Source organism: Balaenoptera physalus (assembly GCF_965194825.1).
Source record: "Balaenoptera physalus genome assembly, chromosome: 4".
NCBI lineage: Eukaryota > Metazoa > Chordata > Mammalia > Artiodactyla > Balaenopteridae > Balaenoptera > Balaenoptera physalus.
The window spans coordinates 74,900,917-74,915,874 of NC_138891.1; the positions used below are offsets into that span (position 1 = coordinate 74,900,917).

Genomic DNA, 14,958 nt, shown 5'->3' on the forward strand with positions numbered 1-14,958 from the left:
TCCAACCCAATAAAAACTCAAAACCAGCTGCAGTTGAGTGAAAAGAACTGGATGCACAGAATCAAACTGAATAAGGAAAACATGAGGAGATGAGGTGTCAAACTCCTTCTCTTGGGCCCCCAATTGTTACGTTGTACACTTTATCTAGCCCTTTCATTTCTTATTAGAATACTACTCTTTCCTCTTCAAGGACAGTCCTGGGAATGGTTATAACTTCTTCAAGGAACTTTCACTACAACTATTTTAATATCATTTAAATACCTATTAGGGTAGGAGGGTTCTGAACTGGAATCCTTTCTAACTCTCATACATTTTGTACACTTTCTGAGCCACTTTTAAAAAGTGGATGAAGAGAGTAAAGGCAGACAAATAAAATAAAATGAATGAAGCTAGGTCTGGTACAGGAGTATTATCTAAAAGGGGAAAGCCAAATGGATCTCACTTTGGTCTTCTCCTCTGGAGGCCTTGAGACCAAGAATTTATGCAAACTGGGAGACACCAGGCTTTTTTAACCTTACATCATTAAACACTTGAGTTACCAGACTCCCCTGTTCTATTTATTTTTTCCCCCCAGTTTTATTGAGAAATAACTGACATATAACATTATATTAGTTTAAGGCATACAACATAATGATTTGATATATGTATACATTGTGAAATGATTACCAGAGTAAGTTTAGTTAACATCTATCACCTCACACAGTTATAAATTTTGTTCCTTGTGATGAGAACTTTTAAGATCTACTCTCTTAGCACTTTCAAATATACAATACAGTACTGTTAACTATAATCACCATGCTGTACATTACACCCCCAAAACTGACTTGTAAGTTTGTACCTTTGGACCACCTTCACCCATTTCCCCCACCCCCTCATCCCCTGCCTCTGGCAATCATCAATGTGTTCTCTATTTCTATGAGTTTGGGTTTTTTGGATTCTACATATGTGAGATAATACAGTATCTGTCTTTCTCTGTCTGATTTATTTCACTTAGCATAATGCCCTCAAGGTCCATCCATGTTGCTGCAAATGGCAAGATTTCCTTCTTTATGGCTAAATAATATTCCCGTGTGTGTGACATTTTCTTTATCCATTCATGTGTCAATGGACACTTAGGTTGTTTCCATGTTTTGGCTATTTTAAATAATGCTGCAATGAACATGGGGGTGCAGATATCTTTTCAAGAGAGTGATTTTGTTTCCTTTGGATATATATCCAGAAGGAGAATTGCTGGATCATATGGTAATTGTATTTTTAATATCCTGAGGAATCTCCATACCGTTTTCCATAATGGCTGCCCCAATTTACAATACCACCAACAGTACACAAGAGTCCCCTTTTCTCCACACCCTCGCCAACACTTGTTGCCTCTTGTCTTTTTGATGCTAGCCCTTCTAACAGGTGTGAGATGATATCCCATTGTGGTTTTGATTTGCACTTCCCTGATGATTGGTCACGTGAAGCACTTTTTCATATACCTGTTGACCATTCCCCTGTTCTATTTCTAAACCAGTCCTGAGAGATATTTCAAGATAACTAAGATGCACACTGGACTGAGGTGGTCATTAAAAGGCCATTTATTGTTGTACTGTGAAACTGCCATCACAGAGGCCAACTGACTGCCAGCTTTTCCTTCAGTGATTCTCCATCTCCTATGCTTCCTCAGGAAGCATCTGGCCTGTTCTGACTGACACAGTTTTACATTCCAACAGATTACAATCAAGTGGTGCAGGCCTGAGAGCCAGTCTGGTTCCTCAAGTGACTCTGCATATCTGTGTTCTGATTCATTCTGTATTGATCTTACAAGTTTAACTGTCAAAGAACATCATAATAAATCCTGAAAGTAGACACCAAGTACCCTATCATCCTATGGCTTTGATTCCAAAATTTTACAAAGAGCATTGAAACCCTAGAAACCTTGAGCATTCAGATCTATTAACAACTTCTGTACAAACTAAAGAAATTTTCTTCCCCAAAATGAAATGCCCTTGAGATACCACAGCTACAAAAGAAGGTGGCTCTTACTCTAAGATGTACCAAACCGTCTATATTTGGTATATGCTCATGTAGAAGAAAAGTAAACTTTAAAAAAATTTTTTTAATTAATTAATTAATTTATTTATTTTTGGCTGTGTTGGGCATTCGTTGCTGCGCGTGGGCTTTTCTCTAGCTGCGGTGAGCAGGGGCTACTCTACGTTGCGGTGCGCGGGCTTCTCATTGTGGTGGCTTCTCTTGTTGTGGAGCACAGGCTCTAGGCGCATGAGCTTCAGTAGTTGTGGCACGCAGACTCAGTAGTTGTGGCTCGCGGGCTCTAGAGCGCAGGCTCAGTAGTTGTGGCACACGGGCTCAGTTGCTCCACGGCATGTGGGATCTTCCTGGACCAGGGCTCGAACCCGTGTCCCCTGCACTGGCAGGCGGATTCTTAACCACTGCCACCAGGGAAGTCCTAAAAATTTTTTGATTTACATAGCTAGTCTGTTTAGTGTCTTTACTTTTTAGGATCCTTTACCCTAATGATACTGTTATCATTTTCAGAGAGCTGAAATACTAGGTTCAACTGAAGCCCACACACAATGGCTGGATTAATCCATTCATACCTGAATCTTAGATGCAAATAAATAGATCACCATGAGAAATAAAATATCCCTCCTCATTCTTTACCCAGATTGTTAGCAAGTGAGGTCAGTCTTTCCTAGGCTAAACCTGTTTGGTAATAATTATTTGGATTGTATCATCTTGCATTCACATGTAACCTTCATCTGGGCACAGGCAAGGACTGTATTAGGCTCAAAGCAGCCCTTTGTACGGCCACTTCTGCAAGTATACAGAGTGCTCTTCTTTAATCACCATAAATTAAAAGCAAGTCTTTCTAAGCATATTACCCTATGTCAAGGAAGAACTAGGCTCGAGTGGCAAGGGACAGCATAATCCACCTCTACTTGAATCATATTTATCAACAAACAGCAAAGCCAATCTCAGAATAAAGTCCTGCCAATTTTCTTTTGGGAGGATTTTGACTACATTCTTTGAAGAGGAACAGTAATTGCTTAAGCAACTCAAATAAGCATACCCAAGGAAAAAGTTTCCCTAAATGCCAACTCAGTCTTAAGCTTGCCAAATCACAATTAGAAGTAACACTCAGGTTAAAACAGTAAAGTTATAAGCAAACGTTATTTTTTAAAGAAGTGTTATACTATATAACTAATATAAAACTAATCACTAAAAATAAGTGAAATCAATAGTAAATAAATAGTAAATACTGTGCAATTGTAAAATGAGATTCAATGCAAGAAATATATATTGGCATATCTTCCACCCCCAAGACTCTTTTTAGTAATAAAAGGAAACAGCTTCAACTTATTAGCATATCCCATCTACAGTATGCCAGTTATCTGCATTGGAATGTGGTATCTGAGACCAGAGTTGAAGGTCAGGTTGTCCCAAGTCAGGTAATGATTTGATCCCTGAAATGTGAGGAGAGGTATGTGATATCCATATGCGGAATATCATGAAACCATTAAAATTTTTGATTAGGAACAATTTCCAAAGCTAATGAAAGTATGTAAAAGTATAAAAAGCAGAAGGTAAAATTATATTTATGATCTTAACATAAATATACTGAGAGAAATAGTGATATGTTAATAGTGGTTACTTTTGGTTATATAAGGGGAATGTAGAGAAGAGAGGAACTATTTTGGCCTTCCTTGAGGCTAGCAATTAAAGAAAGGTCAATAATATGAACAAAGTTAGTGAACCAGAAGCTGGAAAATACCATAAAGGATTTTTTAAATACTCAAGTATCAAAGGCATCTTATGCTGAAAGACTGTGGTCAGGCAAGCACCTAGGACTTTTAATGCCAGAAAGCACTTCCTGGAAAGAAGTAATGGGTTCATTCTTAAAGTAGGGAAAAACCTAATTAGGGAAATAATTTTTTTAAATAAATTGTATTTATTTTATTTATTTATTTTTGGCTGAGTTGGGTCTTCTTTGCTCTGCACGGGCTTTCTCCAGTTGCGGCGAGCGGGGGCTACTCTTCCTTGCGGTGCGGGTGCTTCTCATTGCAGTGGTTTCTCTTGCCGCGGAGCACAGGTTCTAGGCGCAGGGACTTCAGTAGTTGTGGCACGTGGGCTCAGTAGTTGTGGCTCATGGGCTTTAGAGCGCAGGCTCAGTAGTTGTGGCGCACAGGCCGAGTTGCTTCGTGGCATGTGGGATCTTCCTGGACTAGGGATCGAACCCATGTCCCCTGCATTAGCAGGCGGATTTTTAACCACTGCACCACCAGGGAAGTCCCGGGAAATAATTATTGGTAACACTGAGGTAGCAAGAAACTACCACGTTTAATTTGCATTTAACTTTATTCTTAACTGGCTCCATATTTTCTGTTTTTAGTTATACAGTTTTTAACTTGTAGAGTATGTAGTATATTTATGATGCTTTTCAAATAAACAATATGCTTACAGAAAAAACATACTTGACTCTATTATACAGCTCTCAGCTCTGGGACACTTAGGAGAACCTAACCATTGGCAGTTCCATCCCTTTAGCGGTTGACAGCAGAATCTCAAAAGTCTAGGAGGGAACCTCAATGCCTAGGAATCTCAATGTCTAGAAGGCATGCTTTGTAACTTTATACCTATTCAACAAATGTTTCACCAATCATACTAAATTTTAATGATACTAAATTTCTTGAATTTCAACAATGGGTAGATTTAACAAAAGGTAGAAAAATCCCTTTTGTCAGAAACCTTACCACTGATGATATGCAAACTCCTTAGTACGGAGTTCAAAAATTCTCCATCCTGCTCAGTACTCCTCAATTTGAATACAGTCTCTCTCTCTCTACCACATGCAAACATGCTAACCTCATACCTACTCTCATGACTGTATCCATGGAGACCTTTCCACTTGGAATGATTCTCTTCTTGTCCCATTCAGGGATTAAGTTTCAGCTCTAGTACAATTTTCTCCCAAGAAGTTCTAAATAATCTGACCTGCTACAACTTTTTTGTTAGAAACTCCATAACACATGCTGTCAATACACCATTCCTCCTAATAATAATCTTTAAAAAAAAAAAACCAAAACATTGTTATTTACCGGTATGTGGTTGATTTCCTTAAGGAGAAGGACCATGGTTTTTCTATTTCCTTTTTTTTTTTTTTTAATATTTACTTATTTATTTATTTATTTGTTTGTGCCAGGTCTTAGTTGCGGCAGGCAGGCTCTTTAGTTGCAGCTCACCAGCTCCTTAGTTGTGGCGTGCGAACTCTTAGTTGTGGCATGCATGTGGGATCTAGTTCCCTGACCAGGGATCGAACCCAGGTCCCCAGCATTGGGAGTGTGGAGTCTTAACCTCTGCACCACCAGGTAAGTCCCTCTATTTCTTTTGTATTTTATAGTTTAATAAGCAGAGAGAAAATGTCATTCAGTGGAAAGAGAACAAGCTTCACGGTCAGGCCAACCTGAATTTGAATCCTAGCTCTGCACAAACTAGCTGTACATCCTTGGGCAAGCCATTAAACTCTTTAAGCTTCAGTTCCCTCATCTGCAAGATGGAGAGAACAACTACTTCATAAAGGAGTGTAATTGATAATCTACAGAAAGCACCACCATCAAGCAAATAATAGTAGTATTGCTTCCCTTTTCTCTGTCCTTTTCCTTTGAACGTCCATTGCATAAATCTAATAAATCCAATTAAATCAGAAAGGGTACCTAGTATAAAGCCTCTTACCCATTCTGCTTCAGAGAAAATTTGGGATTGGACAGTTTGTGACATAATTAAGACTAGTTACAGTGCTCCACCTACAAAGAATATCTTCACTGAATTTAAACTAGGGTCAAATCTCTTCTTAGCACAGGTTCCAAGGCCCTGTTTATGTTCATGGTGCTCTCACTGAAGCAGGATAGCTGGAAAGACTTCCTCAATATTGGATGACCTTGTATCTAACAGAGAATCAAATCTGCTTACTGGATAGAATGAAAGAAACTTATAAGGTTTTACTGCAAAAAAATAGGGTTAATTTTGTGAGTCATATAAGAAAGCCTATCTCATTACCTTACAGTCACACCTTATGTTGTCTGGGTAGAAGAGTGCTTTACAAGCAAGGTAAAGGAGGCATACACCACCACTCTAATAGCAAAGGCAAAGGAGGAAAGACACTGCCTCAGTTGCCTCAGTTTTAGGGAGACTATTTTAAAGTAAAAGATAACCATCATTAGAACTAAAACTAAACTATCTCAAAAACTGCTGAGGAAAGAAAACAGCAAGAGAACATTATAGAAATCATTTTTAAAAGATGATAGAATTAAGACCCAACAGATATGAGATAAAAATAAGTGTCAATGGAATAAACTCAATTATTTAAAACAAAACAGCCAATCAAACAAAAAAGTAGGAGGAAACTATATTAATATCAAGGTTGTATTCAAGGCAAGAATCATTTAAAAAGACAAAGAGGGAATAATGAAGATATAGCTCTCATTAGTTTTTATGTATCTAATAACATGGCCTCAAAATATATCAAACAAAACAACACACACACAGACACACACAGGGGAAACAAAAACTGCAGAAAACAAAAAGAAAAATGGGGACTTCCCTGGTGGTCCAGTGGGTAAGACTCCACGCTCCCAACACAGGAGGCCCGGGTTCGATCTGTGGTCAGGGAACTAGATCCTGAATGCCGTAACTAAGAGTCTGCATGCCATAACTAAGAAGTCCGCATGCCACAACTAAAGATCCCACGTGCCGCAACGAAGAACCAGCACAGCCAAAATAAATAAATAAATAAATAAATAAATAAATAAATAATAAAAAGAAAAATGGAAATGGAAAAGAAAAAACAATGGTAATGGGAGATCATGAAAACCAATAGTAAAAAAGTGATTAGAAGAGCTGAATAATATATAATTAATAAGGTTGTTCTATAACATCTAGAAAACTACACCCTGAAGAACACTTTTTTAAAGCACACATACAACAGACACAAAAATTGGCCTTGCACTAAGGCACACGCATAAGAAAAGTCAATAGATCCTCAAAAGTAGAAGTAGTACAGACATATTCTCCAGCCAGAAAGCAATAAAACAGTGAGCAAATAACAAAAGTAGAACAAAACAAATAGAAAAAAAAAAAAAAACCTTGGAAAATCTAAAACTCTCAAAGGACTCTTTAGGAGGTTAGGAGGCAAAAATAAATTCATGGTCTTGGAGGGAGGTGGGTGAAGAGGAATGGCAATATGACTATTACTGCTTTCTTCTCAAAAGTATCCAAGTGAGAGAGCTCACTGGGAGACTGTCTGAGAACCCTTAAGAAATTATGGGATTCTGCTGTTTTCTAGTCAAAAATCAATCATCTCTCAGTCCTACAATCCAGCAGGGTTCCTGTGAGTTTCACTGGCAAAGGATATGGCCCCACAAACTTGGAGAGATAGTTTGCCAAGTTCCTATTTACTCACTACTATTGATGACTTCCTTTAATAATCGTCTCTCCTCCTAATCAAGTGCAGTTTACACTTCAAGTGAGCCTGATCCAGAGGAACTAAAAACATGTAAGCATGCTGCAGTTCTTTCCTGAAAAATGCAGATTTAAATCTACAGCAGTATTGTTCAATTGAACTTTCTGTGATGCTGGAAATGTTCTGTATCTGTGCTGTCCAATATGGCAGCCACTAGCCACTGTCGCCATTAAGTGCTTGAAGTCTGTGCAGTGTGACTAAAGAACTGAAATTTTAAAATTTTATTTAATTTTAATTAATTTAGACTTAAATTACCACAGGTGTCTAAGTGGCTATCATGTTGGACAGAGCTGGTCTATAAATACCAAGGCAAGTTGTTTATGGAGGAAAGATTACAAAACAAAATAAAAAACAGGAAAAATATTCCATTTATGGAAGAAGTGATAAAGCAGCTATAAAAAAGCAGAAACAGCTGTGGGGAGAGTAGATACTTAGAAAAGCTTCAGCTTATGGTTTCTGCTATCAGCTGATACACCTCCGGCTTCTGGGTTCTGACAATAGCATTTTCCCCAAAAGCTTCAAGAGTATGTTTTTGGGGGGAGGGGCGGGGGGGCAGCGGGGGGGGGGAGGGAGAGTTGTACTAATAATTGGAGTAGCAGTTTGGATTGCTCAAAAATCATGTGATCCTCTTGCTTTGCTACCAGTGCTGCCAGAGCATGGTCAAAGGAAAAAGGGAACGAAAGGGAGGAAGTAGAAAATGAAAATTACGTGAAAAAGTGAAAAATGAATAAACAGGGAAAAACAGAGGCCCTTTCAATAGCAACAGCACCAATGACACCTGCCCAACCATAAGAAGCATGACCAAATTTTACCATTTTCATTCCTTGAGCAAATATTCAGTGAACACCAACCATATGTCAGGCACTGTGCTAGGCACCGGGCTTATGGTGGTTAAGGAGGGAGAGTCCCCACCTCTCTGGATATTCAGAATGCAGTGGGGGAAAGGGGCACGTACATTAAAAAAATGCTATAGCGTGAGAAGTGCTGTAATAAGAGAGATAGAAAAGGGCAGGTCAATGATGACTTCTAAAGGAGCATTATTTAAAGAACGACTAAGAGCTCTCCAGGCAAAGAAGGAGGTAGTGCAGGGAATTTAGAGGAGCAAATATCAGAATGGTGAGGAAGGAGATGTGAGAGTGAGTGAATGCCATGGTTTTGTAACTGGAAACTTCATACTGAATACCAGGGAAGTTCTGACTTTCTATTTTCAAAGAAATCACTGAACATTTCTGAGCAAAATACTAGAGTAACTTTGTTTCTGAAAAATTAAGCTGGTAGCAATGTGGAAGCTGCTTGGAATAGGGGGACTGGGCTCAGATTGGGAGCTTAGTCAGGAGGCTACTGAGAGAATCCACAATGAGAAATAATAAAGGCTTTAGCGAATAATTTTGTTTATATCTGCCCAGAATTCATGTCCCTTTCTTTTGGTAACAGAATACTGATTTTTCACAGGGGAATCACCCCTCTGGCACTTAATCTGGTCCATGAAGTCCCAAGAAAATATCACCCTACCCTAGGATCCAGGGCTGGGCATATAACTTAGGCCTGACTGAGCAACATATTCCATACCCTGATTACAAGAACAGGAACATAAGTCAGTCCAAAAAGAGTCAGCCCCAGAATTTTCACTTTTGCTATACCTATGGGGATTGCTTTTGTCTTCTTTTTGGTTGGGTTGCTAAACTTGAAGTCGCCAAGGGTTATCCTGTAGAAAAATCTGCTACTTCCCTGGTGGCACAGTGGTTAAGAGTCCGCCTGCCAATGCAGGGGACACGGGTTCGATCCCTGGTCCAGGAAGATGCTACATGCCGCAGAGCAACTAAGCCCAGGCGCCACAATTACTGAGCCTGTGCTCTAGAGCCCACGAGCCACAACTACTGAAGCCCGCGCACCTAGAGCCCGCGGTCCACAACAAGAGAAGACACCACAATGAGAAGTCTGCACGCTGCAACGAAGAGTAGCCCTCGCTCGCCGCAACTAGAGAAAGCCCGCATGCAGCAACAAGACCCAACGCAGCCAAAAATAAATAAATAAAATAAAATTTAAAAATTTTTAAAAAAAGAAAAAATTTGCCTGAGAATGAAGCCAACACATTGAGAAAAAGAGCACACAGACAGGGACAAACTTTTTTTTTTTTTTTTTTAACATCTTTACTGGAGTATAATTGCTTTACAATGGTGTGTTAGTTTCTGCTTTATAACAAAGTGAATCAGTTATACATATACTTATATCCCCATATCTCTTCCCTCTTGCGTCTCCCTCCCTCCCACGCTCCCTATCCCACATCTCTAGCGGGTCACAAAGCACCAAGCTGATCTCCCTGTGCTATGCGGCTGCTTCCCACTAGCTATCGGTTTTACATTTGGTAGTGCATATATGTCCATGCCACTCTCTCACTTTGAGGGACAAACTTTTGTTTAAGCACCTACATTTGGTCATTCCTGAAGCAATACCACTCCCTGGATTTTTTGGTAATATAAGGCAATATATTTGGAAACGGAGGGAAAAAAAAAAGGCTTCAAGAGAAAAACCGGAAACAGAACTCATTGGACCTGTGACTGCCTGGGTATGGGAAATGAAGGAGAGGGAAGTATCAAATTTCACTCTGAGGTATCTCGTTTGGTTGACTGAATGGAAAACACTATTAACTGAGATAGAGAACAGAGGAGGAAAAGGTTTTGGTCAACAGAATGAGCTCAGTTTGGAGACACAAAAAAGTATGTTAATACTTGAATTCTGACTCTATCTGACTCACTGTACCAGGAAAACTGTGGAAGTAGTTGGGTTCCAAGCTCAGAAGTAGATTGCATAGCCCAAGGCAGCTGAGGGTGATGGAGCAATGCAAGAAGAATCATTCCTTTAATTGTTTAGCAGTTTCACCAAACTCCAAATAATTGGCATTTAGGAAACCCTAAGAAAAGTGAAGTATCATCCCTGAGCACTACAGCATTTTGCTAGTGATGACTAGCTACATGGAAAACAATAGGGGAATCTATGACATTCCACTCCAAGGATGAAGTTGAAAGCTAGGCCAACACCCCAGTCCCCAGTGTGTTCAACTTGGATAGAGCAGCCACAGAAGGAGGGAGAGCAAGCAATGATACCATTGAAAACAGCAACTGGAAGAGCACCCAATAACCTTATTTCAAGAAAACTGGGGAGGAGACGGAAGTAGACATTTTTTGCACTCAGTACATATCAGGCACTCTTTGTGAGGAGCTTTATGCACATTATGTTATTGAATCCTCACAACTTACCAGTCAGGAAGGCATCATTCTTCCCACTCAGACAAGATAAGCCAAGTTAAGCAGTAGAGCTAGAATTCAAATGCAGATCTACCGGGATATAAAGCTTATGCACATTTCACTACATCAACTGCTTTCAGAAAATAACTGAGCAGTTTTATCCTTCATTATATATTAAAAAAAAAAAATGATGCCATCTCATCAAGATGTCTTCTGAATTGGGTGTTTTACTGGCCATAGAAGGGTTAGGTTTGCAGTGATCCAGCCACAGTGCCTCAATTCTCAGGCACAAGGCATGTATTTTATTTACCATTTGACTATCTCGAACTAAGGAGGCCATCAGTGCCATGAAGTCCCATTAAATAACACATTCTGAGTTAACTAGCCACCCACAGAGAGTTGGCTATGGCAACAGTATGAGTGATTTTGTGGGGATAATCCCACTACTGAAATTAAGTTTTGACTGAAGTTCCTTGGTTAAGAGGCAAGCATGGAAAGAATAACAGAAAAAGATACCTGCAAAGGAGTGGTCCTAATAGCCTTAAAATGACAGGCAAAGAATGCTATAAAATTCATTACCTTATACATTTCTTTGTCCCAGTATATTAGCATAGTGAGAGGTAGTATAGTGTAGGTATTAAAACGAGAGCCAGATTGCCTGGGTTTGAATCCCAGTTCCACCAAGGATTTACTGTATGACCTTGGCAAGTTATTTATCCTGTCTATGTCTCAGCTCCCTCAGCTGTCAAATGGTGATACTATATTGAATAGTACCTATCTCACCCAGTTGTTATGAGGATTAAATAATACTTGTAAGGCTCTTAAGCACTGCGTGGCACGTAGTAAGTAAGTGTTTGTTAAATATATTAAATAAATAAATAACTCAGCTAGATGGGGAGGAAATTTGAATTTCCAACCCAGCCTCTCCCACATGAACTGGTAGAGGAAAATAAAACAATCCTAAAATTTGTTTAGAATGTATATAGGACCTTTTACATGAAGCATTTCACAGACATCTGGAGGAAGAATAAGTAGCCAAATATACATAAGCAGAAACTGAAACGTGGAAAAGGGAAGTAAGATGTTCAGTTTCACTGAACACATCATTCACAAGTCTCGGGCAGGAACGCCAAGGTCCTGTCGGCCCCGGTTTTGTACAGCAGGCCACAGGCTAACTGTGCACATAAAAGAGGAGTCACCCTTTAAAACAGCCAGGTCTTCACTCATGTACAACATCTCATTAATTTTCCCCTGTTGATATTTTCTCAGAGGTAAATATTCCACCTCCAGTCTTTGGATCCCAGCTGCTCCTGAGACTCTAATTATATCTGAATATTTTTAAAAGTCAAGGAAGACTTCCTTAAATGTAAGGCCAGACACTATAAAACTCTTAGAGGAAAACAAAGGCAGAACACTCTATGACATAAATCACATCAAGATCCTTTTTGACTCACCTCCTAGAGAAATGGAAATAAAAACAAAAATAAACAAATGGAACCTAATGAAACTTAAAAGCTTTTGCACAGCAAAGGAAACCAAAAACAAGACGAAAAGACAACCCTCAGAATGGGAGAAAATATTTGCAAACAAAGCAACTGACAAAGGAGTAATCTCCAAAATATACAAGCAGCTCATGCAGCTCAATATCAAAAAAAAACCCAACCCAATCCAAAAATGGGCAGAAGACCTAAATAGACATTCCTCCAAAGAAGATATAAATTGCCAACAAACACATGAAAGGATGCTCAACATCACTAATCACTAGAGAAATGCAAGTCAAAAAACTACAATGAGGTATCACCTCACACCAGTCAGAATGGCCATCATCAAAAAATCTACAAACAATAAATGTCAGAGAGGGTGTGGAGAAAAGGGAACCCTCTCCCACTGTTGGTGGGAATGTAAATTGATGAAGCCACTATGGAGAACAGTATGGAGGTTCCTTAAAAAACTAAAAATAGAACTACCATACGATCCAGCAATCCCACTACTGGGCATATACCCTGAGAAAACCATAATTCAAAAAGAGTCATGTACCACAATGTTCACTGCAGCACTATTTACAATAGCCAGGACATGGAAGCAACCTACATGTCCATCGACAGATGAATGGATAAAGAAGATGTGGCACATATATACAATGGAATATTACTGAGCCATAAAAAGAAACGAAATTGAGTTATTTGTAGTGAGGTGGATGGACCTAGAGTCTGTCATACAGAATGAAGTAAGTCAGAAAGAGAAAAACAAATACCGTATGCTAACACATATATATGGAATCTAAAAAAAAAATGGTTCTGAAGAACCTAGGGGCAGGACAGGAATAAAGACACAGATGTAGAGACTGGACTTGAGGACACGGGGAAGGGGAAGGGGAAGCTGGGACGAAGTGAGAGAGGGGCATGGACATACACACACTACCAAATGTAAAATACATAGCTAGTGGGAAGCAGCCACATAGTACAGGGAGATCAGCATAGAACATGGAGATCAGCTCCGTGCTTTGCAACCCCCTAGAGGGGTGGGATAGGGAGGGTGGGAGGGAGATGCAAGAGGGAGGGGATATGGGGATATATGTATACGTATAGCTGATTCACTTTGTTATACAGCAGAAACTAACACAACAATGTAAAGCAATTATAATTCAATAAAGATGTTAAAAAAAAGACTTCCTTAACCCACATTCCTGCTCTATGATGTCCCTTCCAGATTCTTAAGAGGTTAAGACCAGAGTTATTAATGAAGCAACCCCTACATAGGAGTAGTACCTCTACAGAGTCCGAGCCACCATTCGGTCAAAGTAGTTTTTAAAATCTTAAATTCTCTAATTTCTAGAAGGTATGAACTCGATAACAACAGTTTCATATAAATAAATGGGAAATTGCTTAGCTGCATTGTGGGGAAGGAGTGAAGGGTTTAAGTATGAAAAGGAAACGACAGGGCGGTCCTGTTACTCTCTAACAGGGATCCAGCTTTGACAAAGGGCACGCACGCAATTTCTAGTCCAACTAGCAAGCCCCCATCCCCATTCCACTGCCATTACAATCGCCCACTTTCATCCGCAGGCTCTTCTTCACTCTTTCCTCACATTCATCTTTCCTAAGCTTCTTTCTAGGCCACTCATAATGCCTAACCTTTGCTCCCAGAAATTCTTACTTCAACCTTCTTAATATTGGCCCGAATTGCTGTCACCGCAAGTTTCAGTTGGGGCACCCACCTTGTCCCCTACTGCTACCTATAGACTCTGGCCTATGAAATCTCACTACAGCACCTCTCAATATCCACCTCCTCTCCAGCAGCCTTGGATCTGAGCTTCACCCACTTCTGCCCACTCCCCAAGCCCCCGCCCTCAACATACCCTAGCCCCCTCCTTCACCCTCACTAAGCCCGTTCCTTCGTCCGCCCTATCCACGCCCTGCGCGTCCCTCCTTTCAGAATTTCTTCCCAAACAAGTTGCCCACAGTTGCCCTCATGTCTGTCGCGCCCGGCAGGTCTCCCCGTGCTGTCCGAGCCCTCTCAAGCCTTCCGGGGCTTCAGCGCATCCATCCGCCAGCGACTCCCCGGCCCTTTCCCAGCCCACCTGCTCTCCTCCGGCAAGCCCTCCTCGCAGCCGCCAAGCTCCATTCCCGCGCCCTCTGCCCGCATCCGGGGCTGCGACGTCGCCTCTTCTCTTAAGAGAGGCGTCCCCGTCGCTTCGCCCCTCAGGGCTCCCGGAGTCCCCCGGGAACCGAGGAGACACCCACGGCCGGTGGGCTCAGAGTCATGCACTACAGCCGGGTGACAGCAAAGGCAGTGACTGCTGCCTCAGCTGCTGTTTCTAGCCCTGCCACCCCCGCTTCCGGCTCCAAGAACTACAACTCCCAGCAAGCACTTCGAAGGCCCGGCCGCTACCGGCATGCACCGCCCTATCCAATCAGAGGCTGCGCTCGCAGCGACTTCAGACCCTGGCGGCGAGCTTGCGGTAGTGCACCCGGCGGGGAGCCGGGGTCTGAAACGCTCACCAACCCTAGTCTCCGGAGTTCGTATTGGTATGGACCTTTACACATGCCTGTCACACATCACCCTTGGAACCATACTCGGTCAGAGGTCTAGACTCGAAAATAACGCTGGTCTTAATCCAAGTACGATTAACCCCACTTTAGCCTACCCGGGTTTAACACCTGTTGGTGGTGTTTGGAGACCTCAAAACTTTTAATG

The 14,958-nt window shown here is 40.9% G+C and overlaps 1 protein-coding gene across 12 annotated transcripts in view; it reads right to left on the bottom strand.

Moving 5' to 3' along the window:
• The window catches only part of RUBCN (rubicon autophagy regulator), a 63,970-nt gene that overhangs the window by 40,553 nt on the left and 8,459 nt on the right, over positions 1-14,958 (bottom strand). For 4 of the 12 annotated variants that reach the window (XM_082458528.1, XM_082458536.1, XM_082458532.1 and 1 more), the window contains exon 1: positions 14,342-14,948. The exons of 6 other annotated variants lie outside the window; for them this stretch is intronic. In XM_082458528.1, the coding sequence (XP_082314654.1) occupies positions 14,342-14,406 (65 nt within the window). In that variant the 5' untranslated portion in view covers positions 14,407-14,948. Of the gene's footprint in view, positions 1-14,341; positions 14,950-14,958 lie in introns of those variants that run through there. 2 more of the 12 variants (XM_082458529.1, XM_082458535.1) reach the window with 2 other exon arrangements.